The 22,142-nt window shown below is 38.2% G+C and overlaps 2 protein-coding genes across 3 annotated transcripts in view; both read left to right on the top strand.

Annotated features, from left to right (window-relative positions):
• Positions 1 to 32: 32 nt before the first annotated feature.
• ubash3ba (ubiquitin associated and SH3 domain containing Ba) lies at positions 33 to 14,526 on the top strand. Of its 2 annotated transcripts, none has more exons than XM_077505312.1 (14): positions 33 to 759; positions 9,334 to 9,387; positions 9,530 to 9,716; positions 9,854 to 10,052; positions 10,127 to 10,296; positions 10,779 to 10,987; positions 12,026 to 12,170; positions 12,252 to 12,372; positions 12,449 to 12,571; positions 12,678 to 12,770; positions 12,935 to 13,079; positions 13,154 to 13,260; positions 13,448 to 13,557; positions 13,652 to 14,526. In XM_077505312.1, the coding sequence occupies exons 1-14, from the start codon at positions 632 to 634 to the stop codon at positions 13,787 to 13,789; spliced, it is 1,929 nt and encodes a 642-aa protein (XP_077361438.1). In that variant the 5' UTR covers positions 33 to 631; the 3' UTR covers positions 13,790 to 14,526. The 2 variants fall into 2 exon arrangements, with proteins under 2 accessions (XP_077361438.1, XP_077361439.1); XM_077505313.1 differs by lacking the exon at positions 33 to 759 and adding an exon at positions 6,234 to 6,375.
• Positions 14,527 to 14,588: 62 nt separating this feature from the next.
• The window catches only part of LOC144006459 (uncharacterized), a 34,443-nt gene continuing 26,889 nt past the window's right edge, over positions 14,589 to 22,142 (top strand). The window contains exons 1-3 of the mRNA XM_077505314.1: positions 14,589 to 14,647; positions 14,871 to 15,019; positions 15,935 to 15,980. Coding sequence (XP_077361440.1) covers positions 14,959 to 15,019; positions 15,935 to 15,980 — 107 coding nt within the window. The 5' untranslated portion in view covers positions 14,589 to 14,647; positions 14,871 to 14,958. The remainder of the gene's footprint in view (positions 14,648 to 14,870; positions 15,020 to 15,934; positions 15,981 to 22,142) is intronic.

Genomic DNA, 22,142 nt, shown 5'->3' on the forward strand with positions numbered 1-22,142 from the left:
TTTCATTTGCTGTCCTTTGCGCCTGCGCATTGACGCCCCTTTTAGACAGGAAGTGTGAAGCACTCTTTCCACCATCCGCCCCCAGATGGGCTCTGCATCACACCGCCTCAAACTCATCTGAATAATGGCGCTGGAGTTCTTTTGATCACTTTGCTGTCATTTCCCCGAGCGAACCCACGGGTGTCCTACCCGCTTTTTGACGCCTCGCAGGCTCTTCAAGTTGACGGGTCGCGTATACTTGTCTTCCAGACAGAACCTCTCTGTCCCCTCTCGGGAGACAAGTCCGCAGTAGAAGGAACGAAGCTAGCGGTTTAGTTGCATCTGATTTCTCATACGGCGGACCGGATGCGAGAGGCGAGCTCGACCCCGACTTGGTTCCCTCCGCGGCCGGGGACTGCAGCTTGCGACCACGGCTGGCTCAAACAGTCGAGGTGACTCGGCATGGCTGACCCGAGCTCAGACCTGCTGGATGACAACCAAAGTGTCGGCTGCACCTAACTTAAGCCTCATTAGACTTTAGCTTCCCTGTTTTCCTCGACGTAAAATATACGTGTCGTTTAAAAAAATAAAAATAATAATAATTAAATGAAATGAAATACGTCAGTGAACCGTCCTTGCCGATGGAGCAGTGATGGCAGCTAAAGAGGAACTCTACGCCAAAGTGACCCCTCGGAGACAGCGCCAGACCCGCGCAGGAACCGTCAAACATGGGTCAACTCTGGACGTGCTGCTGTCCATGGGCTTCCCTAAGACCAGGGCGTGAGTACACTACCCCACCACACACACACAAAATACTCAGTATGTAACTACTGTTTTGTACTACGTTTTTGATGTGGCGTTGAGACTTTGGCTCCTCTCCTGCAGAGAGATTCTGTGTTGTGTGACTCAGATGTTGCACTTGCCAGTCTCTCTCTTGGATTCAGTGGATCCTGCTCAAATATTCTTTCTTTTCCCCCACCACCATTCATATTTGAGAGGGGTGGGTTGCCAAGAAACAAGCTGTGTGAATGAAATATGGAGCTTACGTAATGATGATAAAAATCCCCATAAATAATTAAAGTATTTTGCTCCGACCAGTTTGTTTCTTGGACATATAATACTGAGGCTGAGTATTTTGTGCAGTTGTTACCTATTTGGTCATCCTTTTTTAAAACTTCCTCCAACATCCCCAAAGCATACGTTAGATTAAATGAAGACTTATACGTATTGTCATCCGTGTGTTTACGAGTGAATGTCCAGTGTGGTGTACGTGTACCCCACCGTTCACCACAAGTGCTGAAATATACAGTAGTAGTATTCAAGAGTAAACAAAGTAGCTAGTATCCAAAACAAGTGCTTCAATATTATTATTTTTTTCTTTTTTAAATAGGGAGACGTCATGTCACCATAGCCCAAAACAACACATCACCTGACATAAATCAACCAAAAAATAGACAAGAAAAGACCATCTTCACATTCTATTTACAATTTACAGCCCCACCTTTTAGATACAGTAACTTTGTTTGGATAGTGCCCAAAAACTGCATAGAATAGTAATGCCCCTTTTCTACTGAGCACCTAATTTGTAGTCCTCCTCAGTTGGAAAATTTTCATTTAACAGCATTTGTGTCAGTTTGAGTTTAGAAGCGAGATCATCTCAACTGAGGTTAAATGATTTATTATGACATTTGGGACCAAAATAGAGCTGAATAGAGTTTGTGTTGTCATGTACAAAATGGGACTGTTTGCTATCTTGCATGAAAAGATCTTACAAGGGAATAATGGGAATTTTTTTCATTTTGTGTTCAGGTTATTTCCCAAATGGCAGTTTGAGAGGCAATAACAGAAAAATTTGTCATCTGGGCCTAGCTTCAGGGAACAAGGACTTGATTGTGTCAGAGGGTGGGAGTATGAAACGCAAATACACACACAAACGCGCATATATGAGAATCAACCCTTCTGTTAAATTCAGAGGAATCGTTGCTGAGTCATTCAGGAATTGACCGGTGCAATCAGATAGTAGCTGCAAGGACAGCAGCCCCTCCGCTTGCTGGTCATGTCCGATGTCCGGAAGCAGATTTGCAAGCTGATCCCATTTAGATTTCATCACTCTGGTTTGCTTCTTATCTCTCTTAAAGAGTCTCTTGATATTGACTATAAATTATGAACCAGCGACGCCGGTGGTTTTGGTTGGAACTTAGATCAATATTGAGAAATATTGTAACTGGAAGAAATAAAACATTTATACTAAGCCTGGGAGAAAAAGTTGACCAAGTCAGATAAGTCGACCTTAAAAATAGGTCGACTAAAATTTTCTGCCTCGAAGCTCTACCGGAACCCTGTTTTATACAGTTTTTTATTTTATTTTATTTTTTTTCTCCCCCCAGACGCATGCAGCATTGGAATGGCGGCTGTGATCTGATCTTTATTTCTTCTCTGAGTGCACCATATAGTGGCCGAATGGCGGCTGTTGTTTGTCTACTTAAAAACGCTCAGTGACTAAGAACTTAGTGGGTTTTTATTAAAGACAACACAGCACATTTTTAGCTTCCCCAAAACACAGGCAAGGAAGTTCTGAACGTCTTAAAAAGCAATTGGGATGTAAATACTCCATAAATATAATCTGACACTCGGCTTTATGTGTTCATCACTTAACCAGCAGAGGGCAGTCATGCACTAAAGTGCCCAGAAGAAGACGGAAACAGTAAGTTATTGACCTCATAAAGCAGCTAGCTCCACCCTTGTTTACGTCATGGAATAATGTTGAAGCATAGTCTGTAAGTTACTTTATAAAGCACTATTACATGTGTAATTTAGACATGGTGATGATGTATGTGAACTAAATGGTAGAGTTAGTATTTGTTTACCTGAAGTGGCTATCACTTGTTTGCCAATGCTAATCGCTATTGCTAGCCGTTTCGCATAGGCTAATTTTGTTGGCGTTTTATCTATAGAATATAATACATTGAGTACTTATACCCACTCAATTCAACTTATCTCCAACTTTAGTGGGTTAAAAAAATTATATATATATATTACCATTATACAAGTCTATCATGGTTGACTATGTGTTGATCAACTGAACAGAGAGAAAATGAGAATTGCTGCTTTCTTACTCCAAATACAAAACAGATCTGATAGCTGATTAAGGTTGCTGTCACGTTTCTCTAACCTTTTGATGCGCTAAGAGGAAGTTGACGTGCGGGTTATCATGCTTCCAGACTCTCAGTTCATTAAAAACCACAGCAATGCAGTAAAGTATTGCATCTTACATTCACTGGTCAGCGGTCACAACTCACAATACCGAGTACACCTACACGCGGTATAAGAAAATCACTTAATCTTGCACTTTATCATACTAAAATCATATGAATGTGTTCCTAATATTGCCCCCTTTCTCACTTCATAAGTAAGGTGACCAAAACAGTATCAATACCTCATTCTTAAACACTGACTCCCGTCTCCTTTTACAATCGTATGCACATTATTAAAATTATTATTATTATTATTAACACATTATTCTCTGACAGACAGAATTGTTGTACATCAGGGTTCAAAGTGTAATGCCCATGGGTCTGAAAATAACTCATGTGATGGGACATTGTGATTTTCTAGTTGTAGAAAAGCTCATTTGAAAGTAATAACTTATTATGTTAACTTGAACAAATTTGTTCTTTTAGAAGGGTGTATTTAAAATAAATGTGAAGAGGAACTTGTAGAAATAATCTCAATATTGAGGGGAAAAAACTGCAGTTAGATTATTTTTCAAAATCTTTCAGCCCAACATAGAAAATGGTGGTAGTGTTGGAACATATTAATGGAATTTCAGTTCATTCAATTGAGTGCATTGATGCTATTATGAGTAAACTCAAGTTACCACTGTACTAATTATGATACAGAAGTTATGCGTGCATGAGACACATTCCAGTGCAGGCATTTTTCATGAGCAAACTCTGAGCTCGGATTCAAGGCAGCTTAGCGGAAGTCGCCCATTTCCTGAAGTGGCTTGTGACCTTCACTGCTCTCTCTGTTGAGACGGTGGTTTGAGGGCAGCTGATGCAGAGGTTGCAATGTCTCGCATATAAGAAACCACGACACTGAACAGCAGCGAGGTGCTAAAGAAAGGCAAGATAATTAGACACAAAAAAAGACAATCTTTGAGGTCAATCCGTTTGAATTGTTTCATGATGATTCCATTACTAGATTTAAGTGATACATGTAGTTTCTTCCAAAATGATTCTTATCCGTGTTAAGCTTCAACGAATGTCAAGCCAAGTCAAGTTTGTCACGCAAAAAGCTGGAACAACATACTTCACCCACACAATGGCCCAGTTACTTCCTTTATGGTGTCTCTGACGCTCTCTGTTATAACATGTGACTTTGAATGTCTTTGCTCCAGAAAAACAGAATCGGTTCCAGACACTGACTATACACTACTTGTTTTTTTGGAAACACGTGCTGCTATCAGGCGAGGAAAGATGTTTATGATTGTAAACAGCAAGACACCCTTGTTTCTGACATTTACCGTAATTTCACTCAGTAATGATATCAAAACATTTCAACCAAATTTGTCTTCCCAATACAGGGATAATTTGGCTTTTTTTGTTTGCATGTGATCTGTCATTAAAAGCTAAAGCTGCAAAATGCACAAATACAAGGCTCGTCTTCCTTAGCTGTTCCAAATGTGGGTGCGTTCTGCAGTCTATGCAAATATTTTTAACAAACTACGATGACTTAAATGAGCATTTCTGTTGCTAAATTTGACAAATAATGTCCGTTTGTTTTGAGATTTTACTTGATACTTTTCTTCATACATTTTTGTTGTTGTGCTAAAAACACCTCCCACACATCTCTGTTTCATCTGTTTCGTTTTACGGGGGCGGCAGAACCTCATCTGTAATGACTTTGGGCTTTGGAAGCGGAAGGTCACAGTCCAAGTCATTCTGCAGAAAAAAAGGCAACTAGTTGTTACAAAGTTGCTAGTCTGCTTTCTAACTCCTATCAATGTGCCCTTGAGTAAGGCACCAAGCCCCTCAACCCGAGCTCAAGAGGTGCAGCACTGTGCAGTTCCGACAGTCCCTTGAGTGCATTACGTTTGCATTCAAGTGATATTTTGCTACATATATGTACAGTATTATGGAGGACCAAAAATGACAAAATGAAAAAGAAAGAAAGAAAGAACGTAAGAAAGAAAGAAAAATGAAAAGAAAACAGGATAAAAAAAATATAATTCCAAAATGAAATACAAAAATAAATATAAATGGAAATAAAAATAGATATACAAATATAATTCCGAAATTAAATAAAAAAGATAATATAAATGGAAATAAAAACAACAAAAATATATACATAAGTAAAATAAAATAAAATAAAATAAAAGTAAATAAAAAAAATAAAACGAGACACAAAAAATAAAAATAAATATGTATGTATGTGTATGTGTGTGTGTGTGTGTGTGTATATATATATATATATATATATATATATATATATATATATATATATATATATATATATATATATTTTTTTTTTTTTATTAATTTTTTTTAAATTTTATTTTTAATATTCGTTTTTATTTTCACTTTTATTTACTTTTTAATTTGGCATTTTTGGTCCTCCATACAGTATATGTGTCATTGACGTTTAAAGATTTCACCAGACAAACACAGTAATTTTATTATAGAAACGCATAACATAATTTTTCTTTATTATTTAATATTTACTATTATCTGCAGTTTTAGTATTATCTATGATTTAGGACAACTCTAAATTAGGATATATATATCTATCATGTTAAGATTTCTACAATGGTCGCTGCACAAAATATTATGAGGCTAACAGTTAGCCACAAAACAAAAAACACAAACCTGATACAGTAGCTGCACCAATGGGCTCTTGACTGTCCTGTGTATGATACAAACTCCTGTCTTTAAATGTATTTCAAAATAAAAGTCCCAAATTGATTATTACTTTTTGGTTCACAGTTCACAGCACACAGCATTTCACAAAATCAGCATCGTCTGACAAACGTAGATACGTGCACACATCGTGGCATTGTAATTGGTCAAGTTCAATTACACGGAAATGTTTTACGGTCCAGATTGCTTCGAAGTGTGAGATTATGAGAGGTTTCCCGGCTTGTGTCATCCACACGTGCCTTTTTTTTGTATAGCGTTTGCCAGAAGCAAACGTCTTCGCCCTGTTGGGGTGATATGAGCACATAGCGATGGTGTTCCCCTTTGGTTTGTAAACAGGAAATGGTGATTTGCCTGTAGGCGCTGAGTCACGGAGTGGCCCTTGGGTGCATCAAGTGTGGAACTGAATTTTTGCCACGTGCTGGTGGAACAAAAAGCACTTCCACTTCACTTCTAGGTGGAAGCCAAACATAATGCAGAGGTAATTTTTTCCCAACCCATCTTTGTCTAAGCTGTGAACAGGAAATGCAATTTATAAATAACATGCTCATTTTTTGCTAGGGGCAAGGCAAAAGCCTTTAGTGTATGCAGCTATTGAGGACAGCAGGTCCATGGCTGCTTCTACTATGTGGAGCACATAAAACTAAAGCATTCATCTCAGGGAAAAACACAGACTTAAGGGATTAAACGGCAGATGTGATTCACAAAAATACAATCGACACTGTGTGGTGTGGCGTTTCATCTATGGGAAGTTGAGTTGCGTTTCACGCAGGCCTCAACAATGGCGCATCTCCTCCAGGCAACATGATTCTGTGCAGAATTTCAGAATTCCATCCATCCATTTTCTGTGCCACTTACTGTTCTTAAGGTCGCGAATGAGCTGCCGCCTATCCCAGCTCACTTGGAGGGTGGCGCACATGAAGACCATTCACAGTCACATTCACACTTGTATAGAAATTATAGTCTTCAAGTTCAACTAACATGAATGTTTTTGGACTGTTGGAGGAAGTTGACGTATCTGAAGAAAAGTCACTCACACTTTGGAAGGCTGCAGCTGAGATCTGAAACATGAAGGAGGTCGATAACCAATAGCCAGTAATCATTTTCAGTAAAAGGGAAAAATGTATTGGTGTCAGAACTGTACGTTAAATAAATACATACAAATAAAAAAAATTAATACATACATTTTTCTTCACTATTCGTGGGCTGGGCCTGTCGTTATCCCCCATGAATGACGGCAGTTGACTGTAGATTAAACATAAGTTGTTTGATTAAATACATTGATCCATCATCTGATCGACTCTGTGATCGGTTATTTTCTTAAAAATTGCTGATCAGCTGAAAAATCCTGTTTGTATAATGCTTACCAGTAGTTGAATTGCCTTAAAGCTTGAACAACTTTTCAGAATTGCAAGGTCATAATGTGGAAGTTGTCTTTATTTTTTTTAAATTTAATTTTATTTATTTATTTTTTACTCTTAGACAATAGACATCTTTGTTTTAAAATACTCGCAAAAACTCAGGGAGCTCCCAGGGTGATCAGGATCTCTTAAAAAGTTAAATGTGAATACTGTAGCTCCCAATATATATATATTTTTTTTTCAGTAAAAAATGTTACTTTTCATGTATCTTTGTTTTAATTTCAAGCAAAGGTGCAAAAGGTGCATTTTATTATTATTATTATTATTATTATTATTATTATTATTAATATTAATTCAATATCTGGTGTAATAACCTTATTTATTGATTGATTGATCCATCCATCCATCCATTTTCTTGACCGCTTATTCCTCACAAGGGTCGCGGGGGCTGCTGGCGCCTATCTCAGCTGGCTCTGGGCAGTAGGCGGGGGACACCCTGGACTGGTTGCCAACCAATCGCAGTTGATTGATTGAATTATTTTTTATTTTATTATCTGTTCTTATTGCTGCTGGAAATGTAATTTTCCCAGATGGAGCCATCCCAAAGGGATCAATAAAGTCAAGTCTAAGTCTCGAATTAACTGAAAATTCAAATAAATAGTTCCCTGTTCACTGTTTGAAATTCATCTCTTATCGATGCTGATTTTGTAAATGCCAAATATCATCACCGATAATCAGCCTGATCAATAATCATTCTATCCATATCAAACAGGGATCCTAACAGGTTGAAATGGCTCTGTGATAAGGTAGCACTTTAGAATTTAACACAAATTTATACTTTTTCATTCACTTTCGAATCAAATGTAGCCTTCCCTCTACTGGCTGCTTTTAAGAATGCAGCTGGAAGGGAATCCTAACTTAGGTTTCTGACTGTGTCACTGAGGGTTCATCCCTTGAACTAACAGATAAGCAGGCCATCCCGTGTTGCAGCTTGGATTGGATTATGTGATGCCTCAGTCACAGCTGGCTATAATCCCTTCATGCCCTGAGAAAAATACCCACCGCAGGGAAAAAAAGGGAAAAAAATGGGTGAAACTTCTATTACAATACAGCTGAAGCATACTACAACACAAGTGTGTTTGTTTGTTAGGTTACACAGTTGATTTAATTTGTTTGATTAGCTATGTTGTAAACAATAGTATGAGTACATGCATGTTGTAGTAGTAAAGATGCGCGACCAACCTGTTTATGACACTTTAGCCTCTGCAGTTCCCATTGTGCACACTGAACTGAGACAGGACATGCTGCCTCAGGGTCCGTAGTTGAATGAATCGAGGACCCTCTCAATTGGCCAAAAATAAAAACGGCGTATTGAGTGTGAATACAGCAGTGGCACAATTCAAATGCATGAATTCATGAGCCCATAATACCACAGTGTCTTCATTTGACTTGCATCCCAACACACGATAGTGACCGTTTGTGTCTTATTCATAACAGTGACAAACCGTAACTAGGGGTGACTAAGCACTTCATAAGTGTGGAGGTTTTCTTGCTATCTAATGAAGTAAAAAATAAACTAATAATAATAATAATCCATTCATCCATCCATCCATCCATCCATCCATCCATCCATCCATTTTCTTGACCGCTTACTCCTCACAAGGGTCGGCGGGGGTTGCTGGAGTCTATCCCAGCTGGCTTCGGGCAGAAGGCGGGGTATACCCTGAACTGGTGGCCAGCCAATCGCATAATAATAATAATAATAATAATAATAATAATAATAATAATGATCATAATAATAATGATGATGATAATAATAAATAAATAAACAACATAATCCAGCCAAAAAATGCTCTCTATTCTGTCCAATGCAATTTTTTTTTACTTTCAATACTGTTTCATAAGATCCTGGTATGAATTATTGAGTGTCTCTCTTGTCATTTTACTTCTCTCTTGGGATGTGTGCTCTCTTTCCACTGTCCCACGGTGCGCAACTGTCCCTCTCTAATAAACACGGGCCGGAAGAGGACCTATTGATTTTGTGACTGAGTTTTCGCTTGATCTTTGTGTCTTTGCAGCTTGAAAGCTTTGGTTTCAACAGGAGGGAAAAACGTCCAGGCAGCTTGTGACTGGTGAGAACCACACACACATATGTTGCCATTATCCCCTGTTACTAATTCACCACTGGAATGTGAATAAAGTTCATAAATGGTCAACAAATGACAAAAGTGTCTGCCATCAGAGTCCTAGCAGTGTCCATGTGTGCGTCTCCAGGCTCTTTTCCCATGTGGATGACCCTTTCCTGGATGACCCCCTGCCCAGGGAATATGTGTTGTATCTGCGACCCAGTGGTCCACTGCTGCAGCAGCTCTCGCTCTTCTGGCAGCAATCTCGCCTCTCGTGCGGCAAAAACAAGGCACACAACATCTTCCCCCACATCACCCTCTGCCAGTTCTTCATGGTCAGTTTGTCGTCTGTTGAATTGTGAAGGCTGATCTAAACATGATGAAGAAAATGTACATGCTTGCATTCAGTATTAAAGGATTTATTTGAATTCTCTTTTAATTTTTTATTTTTATTTTTTTGTCAACTCTACAGTGTGCCGATGGGAAGGTGGAGGCTCTGTCAGATGCCCTCCAGACCTCCGTGGCAAAGTGGAAAGGTCGTATACCCATGCCCATCCCGCTGGAGCTGTACACTTCCTCCACCTTTATTGGCCTCTTTGTGGAGGAGCAGGTGGCAGACTTGCTGAAGAGTTTTGCGGCTGATTTTGCAAATGAAGCAGAAACTAAAGCAGGTTAATATTTTTCTTTAAATCAAAAGTCCAGAAGTTGCATAGATGTCATCAGTGCGCACATTTTCTATGTCCAGATGTGCACGTTGAGCATCATAAGAAGCAACTGCATGTCACGTTGGCATATCACTTCCAAGGCACCCATCTTCCAGTTTTGGAAAAGTTGGCCAAAAACGTTGATGTGTCGTCAGGCTGCGACTGGCTGGCTGTGCTCTTCTCCCGGGATATTCGCTTTGCTAACCATGAGGTAGGAATGCGTCCTCAAATACACATGATGACACTGTGGTTTTTCAGATGTTGCCTACACTCTAAAAACAGTTGGGTCAAAAATGGACAGATCCTCTACTTGGGTAAGTTTGACCTACTTTTGGGTCAAAAGTTGGGAGTAAGTGGGGAGAGTCATTTTCTATTTCTAAAAGAATTAGGTAAATTTGACCCAACTTTCTGGGTTGTTATTAAAAACAAGGGTAATTTTGTAAACATTGACCCAACTTCCTTGGTTGTTTTTAAATAAATAAATAAATTAAAAAAAAAAAAAAAATATATATATATATATATATATATATATATATATATATATATATATATATATATATATATATATATATATATATATATATATATATATATATATATATATATATATATGTGTGTGTGTGTAAATAAAGTGTCATGTATCTGAAATGTTCCCTTTACTACTGATTAAAAATGTCTGTTTTTCTCCCCTAGACATTGCAAGTCATGTATCCGTATGCGCCTCAAAATGACGACGAGCTTGAGCTGGTGACTGGAGACTTCATCTTCATGTCTCCTATGGAGCAAAGCAGTGCCAGTGAGGGCTGGGTGTACGGCACGTCCCTGGGCACAGGGCTGTCCGGCCTGCTGCCTGAAAACTACGTCAACCGCGCTGATGAGTCTGACACTTGGGTTGTTCATGGGTAAGAATGAGCGCACGTTCTTGCCTTCCCTTTCATTTCAGGGACTACCTTTTATTGAGCCAAGACATATTTTGCATGAGAACATTCTATGCGCATACCACCAAAAAATAAACATTAAAATTTCACAAAAATTATGTTCCGTATACTGTTCTGAAATAATGATGAATTTATCTTAATTATTCACACTTTGACTCGGCTTGTCCAATCTGGTCATGTTCAGTTGAATGCAAAGCTAATTATTGTCTTGTATGAATATTAACAGGTGAATACGCAGGGTAATCGTACCATCTGCCCTCTAGTGGAAGGCCATTTAATTGTTCGGTTTATGTTGCAGGTCAGGGCTGTCCAAAGCTGGTCCTCGAGGGCCCCCACCCTGCATGTTTTAGATGTTTACGTCCTCCAATACATCTGATTCAAATGATCAGCAAGCTCTGGATGAGCTTGATAGTGATCTTAATCATTTGAATCAGGTATGTGGAGGAAGGAAACATAGAAAACGTTCAGGATAGTGTTTCTCGAGGACTGGCTTTGGACATCCCTGTTTTAGATCCCCCCAAACTTTGGGCATCCCCCATTTAACATGTTTCCTTCCTCTAATCCTCTAACACACCTGATTCAAATGATGAGCTGATCATTTGAATCAGGTGTGCTGGAGTAGGGAAACACATTCAGGACAGTGTTCCTCAAGGACCAACTTTGGACACCCCTGTTTTAGATGTTTCCCTCCTCCAGCACACCTGATTGAAATGATCAGGTCATCAGCAAGCTCTGCAGAAACCCGATAGTGATCCTGATCATTTGAATCAGGTCTGTTTGAGGAGGGAAACATCAAACACATGCATGATACTTTCCCTCAAGGAAACCCCTGGATAGTAGCCCTTGATGACCGGATTTGGACACCCCTTTCTCTGGCATAGACAGATATGCTATCTCTTGGTGGCTGAGTAGTTACTGCAGTGCACAGAACTAGTCCTAACTTTCCCATGACTCGTTTTGACTAAATATTGAAATGTATCTGTGGTTTTGTGTCATCCCCAGATCTCATTCTATTCTCAACTACACATCCCCATCTAATGCTGGCAGCACACTAGGTGGTTTATTGTTTGATGAACAGCACACTGACAGTCTGCTCGACAGTCTGGTGGATCCTCCGAGCCTCGGTGGCCTCTGTCCTCCCATGCAGGTACACTTCATGACTAGCTATACTTAAAGACACTGTGGGAAGGCATTTTTCTGCAAATGGTCTCCTCGAACCTTTTCCCAGGTGACGCGGGTAGCTGGTCAGTCCTCTTTGACCAAGATGAGATTGTTTGTGTGTCGACACGGGGAGAGGATGGATGTTGTGTTTGGGAAACACTGGGTCACTCAGTGCTTTGACGGCAAAGGTGTGCAGGCAGAGGGAACACGCGGCCCTGTCTGTTGATGTATCCTAACCACTAACTTTGATTCTTTTGTGTGTAGGCAGATACATTCGCTCAAATCTCAACATGCCATCCAGCCTGCCAACCAGAAGCGGCGGTCACAGGGACTATGATAAAGATTGTCCTATTACTGTGTTTGGCTCCTCCCAAGCCCGTCTTGTAGGTTGGTTCTGTTTTGGAAGAAAAAGTCACACACAGGCATTGGGACTGTTACACGCAAAGTGATGATATTTCCTATGGATCTAATTCTAATTGTTGCTCTGTCCCAGGTGAAGCCTTGTTGGAAAGCCACACCACAATAGACTTTGTTTATTGCTCTCCTTCACTTCGCTGTGTCCAGACCGCTCAGCACATTCTGCAGGGTAGAACCCCCTCAAATACGAACATAATACATTTAAATGTGACCTAAACAAACTCTGACCTCTGTTTTCTATAACTGACATTAATAAACACAGACTGTTTAGTACAAAGCGTAACTTGAGGGAATTCTTATCGGACAGTGTTTATGCGGGTTTTTATGTTTCAGGTCTCCAACAGGAAGGAAAGACAAAAATCCGTGTGGAGCCTGGACTTTTTGAATGGACCAAGTGGGTTTCAGGCACCTGTTTACCTACCTGGATCCCCCCAACAGAGCTGGCGGCTGCTAACCTGAGTGTGGACCCAACATACAGGTCCAGAGTCTATGCTCTGACCTTGACATATTCACATACCGCCTTAACATATTCTGTATGTCTCTTGTGTTTAGACCTCATGTTCCTGTTAACAAGCTAGTGGTTTCTGAGTCCTATGACACCTACATCAGCCGGAGCTTCCAAGTGACTCGAGAAATCCTATCAGAATGCAAAAATCTGGGTACAGTGGACTCTTGGTCTCAATATTCTACCAAATTGTAAATTTTCTGACAGCCTATGTGGTTTGTCATCCTTATTTACAAGTGCTGAATGTTGTATTCCTTATAATGAATTTCTGAATGTCATTTAACAGCAAATAAGTGATAGTGTCTGTAGAATTTGGTTCTTTTTCTACCTCTTTCACAAAGGAAACAAGGTCCTCATTGTGGCCCATGCTTCCTCCCTGGAGGCCTGCACTCGCCAGATACAAGGACTCAGCCCACAAAACTCCAAGGACTTTGTGCAAGTTGTGCGAAAGGTCGGCCAGATGCTGGTTACATCACATCGAATAAGATGTCTTATTGTTTCCCCTCAATAACACAGAGGTGCATCTGCTCTGCGCATTCTTACAGATTCCCTACTTGGGATTTTGTGCTTGTGAAGAAATGGGCGAGACGGGGGTGTGGCAGCTGGTTGACCCCCCCATCCTGCCTTTGACACATGGACCCAATCACAGCTTCAACTGGAGGGAAATGCTAATGCCAGATTAAAGAATACCGCACATTTCCTTTAACATTCCGAACTGTGGAATCGATATTTATTTTTTACCCACACTGCTACCAAAAAAAAAAAGCAAACCAGATGAGCACGTCTTGCTTCCATGAATTGCATCCTGTCGAAAACGTGCATTTTTTTTTTCCCCCCTCGGGGCAAATGTATTGAAATGCACAGCTCAGGAATGTGATGATAACAGCAAACAGTAGCTGGACACATGTCTTTGTATTCTCTCACCCATACACTGTGACAAGAATTATCTGAGAAAGAATACAGGAATACATTTCACAAACTATTTGATTCGTGGTTACAACTCTACTGAAGAAGCACAAATGAAGAAATGATCATCGTTTCCATGGGAGCGGGTAATTTCTTTTACCTGATTTTATTCCAGTAAATTTCATACTGTATCAATAGCCATTTTGTTCCACGGAATTATTATTATTATTATTATTATTATTATTATTATTATTATTATTATTATCATCAATGTGGATGCAATGCAATTTTGATAACCCCCCCACTGGAACTTTTTGTTTTCTTAATCGTTATCTTCAGCTGTTGTTCCAATGCGATGCTACAATGCTTTTGTAAGTATTTTGTTTTCCATTTCACTTTTGTCACTTTTCACATAACTGTACATTTAAAGAGATCGGGAAAAATTGTTTTATAAATCCAAATATCTCATTGCGCTTGCAAATGAATAAATATGGCAGAGTAACTATTTCTGAAAGTGTTGCATAATTTGAATGTCGTAGTTTTAAACTTAATTAACGGCACGGTTCAGACACCTGCATTTGTTCCAGCCATTTTAGAAACATTATGGCCTGTCGTACATCTTGAATGAACCCTGGGTAACTTTTAATTTTGTACCGTTATGTTAAACTGTCTTCGTTTGTTTTAACATTTACAGCTTCAACGTTTGAAGCAGAAAATGATGCTAGTGATTAGCTTGTTGCCATTTAGCAACCTAGGCTACCTGACATGCATTGTTGTAAAACAGGACTCATTCCTAGTATATTTTCCAACCGTCGACAGTTGCAACACAGTTTTTGATACGGTTTATTTTTGCTTTAGTTTTAGAGGTGGTGGAAAGGAGCTCATTACTTAAAGCGCTTTATAAATAAAGTTGAGTTGAGTTGCACGACAGGCCAGTCATGTACAGATGAAGGAGGTCGGTAAGACATCTAAATGGACAAACATCCTCAAGATGTTTACCACCGCAGGTAAGACGGACATAAAATAAATAACATATCTATTATTCTTGTCCAGAAGTCTATTGAAATTACGAAGCCATTCAAATATCTGGAATAAAGCTACGTGATTAATGGACACTAGATGGCGCTGAAGCCTGGTAAAACCAAGTGGATAACTAGTAGACTCAAAATGTAGAACCGTGCACCATCCGTCTAATACTTTCCAATCAAGTTATTTGCAAAATTATTGTCGCTCTCTACAACATTTATCTGTTATTACAATCCACTTGTACTCATCGTCGCAGTGAGCAACATTATAATAAAGTGTAAATAGTAGGCGCCATTGTTCATAAAAAAAAGAAGGCAGAGTTTATTTCTAATTGTACTGTACCTATATTTATTGTTGTAAGACGTTACATAGTTTGAACATTAACACTTCATTTAAATACAGGTGCAAAAACGTGTGTATACGTACATAAAACTTGAAATTGTACTCAAATCTAAAAAAACAAAAGTTTAGAAATTACATGCAAATGTAGTGTTCAAACGTTAAATATAAATTTACTACATTAAAAATGTACTTGATAAGTACGTAAAAAGTATTGTGTGCTGAATGCAAAAAACAAAAAACAAGTGTACCACATTTTAAAAAATGCATGCAAAACTGCAATCTTTAATGTTTAGGTTGATTGTGTTTCACGTTAAATGTTGTAAATGTTAATTGAATTCATACAGTATTCAGCGATTCTTTTGCTTTAGCACGAGAGTGCCCGCATACCACCACTAGTGCTCATACCACACTTTGTGAATCATTGCAGGTTGAATAGGTAAAACAGTACCTATCTTGTCAAATGTGTACATTACTGAATCTTCATTGTCTTATTGTATTTGCTTGTCTGGCATGTTTTCTTATATCTGTACTGTGCCCTGTGCTTTGATGTTCAGGCTTTTGCCAGCAGAGAACATCACTCACATTCAGGAATGGGAAAAGGTAGGAATTTTATTTGAAGCTAAAAGGACAACTTTTAAACTTTAGATTTAAGTTTTATTATGTAATGAAGAAAAGTTTTAAAAATGTCACCACGCCAGCCTGTACTTACACACAAACGTACCTTGTCATAAATTTTTTAATTGTTACACATACGCCTCCACATACAAAAAAAATAAATATATATATATATATATGTTTATTATTATTGTTGAGCTTATACTGTAGGTCATGTGCTTAATACACGTTTTCCCAACTCCGTTTAATTACAGGCTTCTCACACTTTTTTTTTTTTTTTTTTAAATTTTAATCTGGGTGTTCCATCCTTAAATTCAGTTATGTTTCTGACGGTTCTTTTATCACGGTTGAATAATAATATTCGCTGGAAACCTTTCACCTCAGGTGAGCTGTAGATTGTGCAGTGGCCATCTTGCAAGTCGGCTGGGCTTCTTGCATAAGATAACATCAGCCAGGACACTGGAGGAACTGAAAGTCTGGTTTCTATAGAGATGGTGACAAAGAAGTGGTGTTAGGTCTTGACTTTGCTCTGTCCAGGGCTGATGGTTTTTCCCGGAAAAACAAACTAACTAAAAATACACTTGGAGGTCATGGTGACCTTAATTAGATATATTTTGGCCCTGTGGGTGCTTCAAGAAATAGGCCATAATTATTATTGCTTTGTATCCAATTGACACATATTTTTTTCTTGGGGACACCTGTGTTGACAAAAGTTAGTGGCTCGACTATACTGACATCTTTCTTGCGGACATCACACTGACACATTTATTTTGGATGTGCTGTACTTTACTGTACAATCCAGGCCCAGTCATCTTTGTTAATGGAGTTTGACACATTTGTCATGAGGTAGTGAGGCCACCTCTCGAGAGGGACTGAACACACACGCATGCTCGGCTCTCAAGCTTGTCAACATCAATATATCTATAATGTCTTTAATAAAAATAAAATAGGCTGTTCATTTTTACTGTTTAAATCAGTTTGCATTCAAAGTAATCAGAGCAGTTATGTTTTTCATCATAAACATGACAGTTTTTGTTTTTAAGTTGTCCTGTGTTAGTAGAGTAATGCAACGTCCACATATGACAAGTATTTTTTTTTAAAACATTCTTTATTTATTTTACTCCTTTTAGTGCCAAAAAGCTTGCTTGACATCAAAGCATTTTAGTCAATAACAAACCTTTTCTACTCCTGACAACAAATAATGGACAAAAATTAAATAATTAAATCTGACTTATGGAAAACTAGGGATGACCATTTGATTAAATATCCTTAGTTGTTAATAACAACAACAATTAAAACTTAGATTATTTTATGTTAAAACTACAAAAATATTTTTTTGTACATAGATTTTCATCGTGTTTATTTTATCCATTAAATATTAAAAGACATGTTTAACCTTTTTACATCAAACGTACACATACAGTATTAACTGGTTCTTGTTGATAGCATAATGATGGGCACTCCATTTTGTTTCGTTTCAAACAATTCCACCATTTGTCAACAAGTTGATTTTCCCCAATAATGTCATGCAAGGTGTTTTTTTCCACATTCGATTGACTCTACAAAAAGTTTGTCATTCAGTTGCGTACAGTCAAAAGCTCAAAATGTGGTTAAAAAAAAATATACAGCCAAAAAAAAGAAGCGATCATCCAGCATCATAAAATGCTTTAATGCACACACTTCCATTTTCAATGATCTTTTGATTTTTTTTCATTTTAAACAGGATTAGAAAATTTCAAGCTTAATTTGTCTTTTTACACACCAATTTTAGGCATCGCACTGAGCTGCAAAGTCAGAAATTAATTAATCATGCATGACATTCAGCTGCTAACATTTTTTTTTTCTGTTGAGCAATGCAATAATCATAATTTGACATCTTATTAAAAAATAATCATGTACTTTAGGATGTTTTTCTGTATAGGTTTATTTGAAAATGCATGGCTAATACTACTACTACTACTACTACTACTAATAATAATAATAATAATAATTCAGAATTAAATTAAACATATTTCCATTAAAAGTGTTCACATATTACTGATTCTGGCATTGGGTCACTAATTTAGGGAAATAAATAACAGAACTAGATATAATCTATTATTTCAAGTCTTAATACGATAACTAAATTGACCTTTATTTTATTTTATTATTATTATTTTGTTGTTGCAATTTGCATCAAAAGCACAAAAAATAATAATAATAAATCAACAAAACAAAACGGGAACTTTCTGGGTGCTTCACATTTACGTCCTGTCTTGGAGTAGTTGGGAGAGAGGGAGGGGAGGAGAAGGGAGGTGGAGTAAGGTTGGAGTTCCACACAAGAGGACTGGCAAAGGAGCCGTTTCATACTGTGCTGCTCTTGGCTCTTGCTGCTCTTGGCTGTCCGTACATCTCTGTTTGTATACGCTGGGAGTCAGCATGCACCTGTGTGTGTGTGTGTGTGTGTGTCTTGTTATCCAACTGGTTGTTTACCCATGCTGTCATGTTAGCAGCTCCACGCAGCAGTCTGCAGGGGAGAGGCAGAACTGGACTTGACAGACTGAACATAACAAAACCTCTGAACAAAGGAATGTATTTGGGAAGTTTGTGCCTCCATCTTGAGTTGAAAGAAATCTGAGGGGACCAACTTTCCTCGCAGAAGTGAAGATCTGACATCTTGTAGAGTGAATGGTGAGTTACTTGCAAACAGCTGGAGTGATTACTGGTTGTTTAGTTTGTGAACGCTTCTAGCTTTTCAGTTGATTTAATACCTAATACCCATTTATATCACAGGTCTTTACAAGGAGCTTTGAAAGTCTTTGAGTGCGTGCAGATACGTGGGTTTGAGTTTGTGGGGTGTGTGTGCTGTGTTTGTTGAATGTTATGATGACTGGGCTCGGGTTCACCTTTGGATTAAACTCAGCTGCTTCGGTTTATTTACATCTCTTGTGCACAGAAATAAACACACAGGCGCACACGCAGGCATGCACACGCACACACTAGCAAACACAGGAAGTAAAATGACAGCGTGGTGTATTGCTTCATAACAGACTCCTGCGGGTCAAACTAGCAACTGTTTGTTAAACATTATATTTCACCTGGATTAGTTTTACTACTGCCATACATACAATAATGTAGAAACTCACTCACTCTTCCGTGTTGATGGATGAGTCCAACAAACTGGTGTTGAATATTTGACAAATTTCAGTTGTGTGGATCGGCTGCTCTTGTACAGAAGTAAAATAATTCAAGGCATTCACAGTATGTAGTCCCAAGAAGAGTGAATGCATTATTATTTTTACATTTAACTGCAGTATCGAGATTCAATAATGACTAATAGATAGCATGTTAGCTGATAAGGAGAGTTTTATTTATATTTTTTTAATAGCAGCGCTTAATTTATTAATCTCTATCATGTTTCTATTGCCCTTTGTTCACAATAGTCACAGAATAAAAAACAAAAAAAAACAAAAAAAAAACAGGGAAGGCAAGATGCATTATATCAAGCATAAAATTGTCAGGAAGGAATTTATGGCATAGGTCTATAGAAGATGGATATCTATGATGATGGGCAACTTCCAAATTAAGATTGGTCAACCTTGAATAAATGAATGAGTTGTGTGCTACTGAGTGCTATTGCAGTTATTTTGTTAGCAAAATGATCCTGATCACCTGATAGACATCAGGTCCAGGTGTCAACACAGCACAACATTTTTTATTCATTGTTAGCTTCATTTTAACGACACATGCTATGTATTGTACATATATTTGCAGCAGATAAATGATTTTATAATGTAGTAAATACCCACTCGGAATTGCTCATCTGTATTTGTCTAGTGAGGCACACAACCACATTTTGATACCCTAATTATAAACCTTCCTAAGTTACAAGACATTCACACCATTATATACTACTTTTGTGAATATTTACAAAAACAAACTGGGTAATAGGACAGAAAGGAATGGTTATGAGCTGCATGCTTCACATTCTTCGCAGCTGACCCCTGGAACATATTTACAGTGTAGCAGCTTGTGTTCAGTGCAACAGTACTGCATGTGAGTATCTCCTCACAAGTACTGTATTCAATAAAGTAATAATGTTTAGATTGCTTTTAAAGTATATATAAATGCTAATAAAACACGTCATGACCCCCCCCCTGAATTAATATACGATAACACCTCCTTGATTGCTGTAATATCTGTCAAAATTCATAATTTTGTACAGTGCAAATTGTAAGTGAAATTGTTAATATTGTAATTCAATGAAGCACCATCACTATTGCGTTTCAGTTGATATTAAAGATGGGGGGATAAAAAAAAAAAAAAAAAATCTTAGCAATTTTAGGTTCTATGTTCCCTTCCGTTGCTCCTCTGATGCAGGCTGAGTTCAGCCCCTACCTTTAGAGTACAGGCAAATTATAGTAGCTAACTAATAAACATTACATGCAGGGATGATTCAGTCGGTATAAAAAGCATATTAACTCTATCAAGATCTCTGTAGTAGTCTGTACTAATACTATGAGAATAGAAAACTTCCACTTTGGCAAAGTGCTTGATGAAAAAAATACAGTTGCCCAAGAGGGATTATTAAAAATTTTAATTACACTTTGAGAAATGGTCAGTGCAGATGCAATACCTGGCCATTGCCCCAATACCAAGCTACTACCGGTTCCAAGCATGGAATAAAAATAAAATGGGTGAGTTGCATTAGGAATGATATCTGTTGTAAAAACTGTGTCCCAAACAAATCATGTCAGCTACTATACCTGCTTCGGCGGCTCCCGGTGTGACTAGCTGAAAATCTCAACAACAACACTCTGTGGCGATTGGCTTAAGGTGATACTTATTGATGTATAAAACATATAGCTCCATTTTTATAGTCGGACAATTCCCTTTCTCAAGGCACACAGGTTGGTGCACCAAGTACATGTTGGAAAAATCATTTTTTTTCTGACATCATATGAGGTTGAAACCCTTCAAGAACATGTTTTAACCGCAACCTTTACTAGCTGCTAAGTAGGCTTGTTTACCTCAAGAACTCATCCAGTCATGACTGATTAATGGACTGGAAGCACGTTATTTAGGTTGTTATTAGATTCCTGACTTGAGACTGCTGTCATTTTTGTGACATCTTTGAATAAGTAAGCTCTACATTACTACAATGTTGCCTAAATAATAATAACAATTACTGTAAATATAATTAAAGCAAATTTAAAAAGGTTTTTGTCACGCGTTCGCCTTCAATTCACATTGTGTTGCTCATTCTGGTGTGCTTCTTGGCCACCTGAGGGCAGTATAAGACATAAATATGGATGTACTGTAGTTGAAACTAATTTCCGGGCTTCTCAGTACAACAGAAATATTAGTTGTTCTTCACAGAGGATATAGAATATATGTCCATGAGTATTGTCATATTTTCTGTCTCCATGTGTTAGCTCCACTTTTTGTATTCATATATCTGTTCGTTCAACGTTAACGTTTTAAGTTTGGAAGTCGGGCCACTCCTATCTCAAGGTGGCATTGGGTCACTAATTTAGGGAAATAAATAACAGCACCCAGAAAGTTCCCGTTTTGTTTTGTTGATTTATTATTATCATTTTTTTGTGCTTTTGATGAAAATTGCAACAACAAAATAATAATAATAATAAAATAAAGTCGAGTGGAACCTGTAAGGAAATTGTTGTATTTTGGAGGAGTGTAGCGTCATTTAAATATTACATTAATCCTCTTTCTTTCAACTTGGCCATATTGTACTGAGCAACCAAATTAGAGATGCGCGTGTACTGCGTTCCAATGTCACAATACGCTCAATTTCTAGTTTAATAGTCATTAGAAGCAGTAAAATGGCGTCCTGCAGTTACTGGCGTCCGGTGTGATGTATTACAGTACTTGTTGGACAGTAACAATTGCTTTCATGCATACAACACAGGGCGTGAGAAGAAAATGGTGTCAGATGTCCACCATCACACCCCAATCTTGGCGTCGTGGAAATACCCTTACACACACGCTGCATCCCGCTTCTGTGATGACACTTAATAGTACCTCAGAAAGCGAACAATTGCCGGGTCTTTGTCCCCTCTCTCGTGTCTGTGCTGTTTTTCCAGAACAGCAAGGCAGGAAAAAAAAAAAGAGGAAAATTATGGCTTGTACAAGCAGTTTAAAAGGTGC

This window comes from Festucalex cinctus, chromosome 18 (genome assembly GCF_051991245.1).
Source record: "Festucalex cinctus isolate MCC-2025b chromosome 18, RoL_Fcin_1.0, whole genome shotgun sequence".
In the NCBI taxonomy this organism is placed as follows: domain Eukaryota; kingdom Metazoa; phylum Chordata; class Actinopteri; order Syngnathiformes; family Syngnathidae; genus Festucalex; species Festucalex cinctus.

What these genes read in the sequence shown, in the direction of transcription:
- ubash3ba (XM_077505312.1), top strand. Translation starts at nt 632, where the DNA reads ATGGCAGCTAAAGAGGAACTCTACGCCAAAGTGACCCCTCGGAGACAG. An exon ending in GACACTTGGGTTGTTCATGG is followed by an intron (nt 10,988 to 12,025) that starts GTAAGAATGAGC and finishes TGTCATCCCCAG; the next exon opens with ATCTCATTCTATTCTCAACT. An exon ending in GCCTCTGTCCTCCCATGCAG is followed by an intron (nt 12,171 to 12,251) that starts GTACACTTCATG and finishes ACCTTTTCCCAG; the next exon opens with GTGACGCGGGTAGCTGGTCA.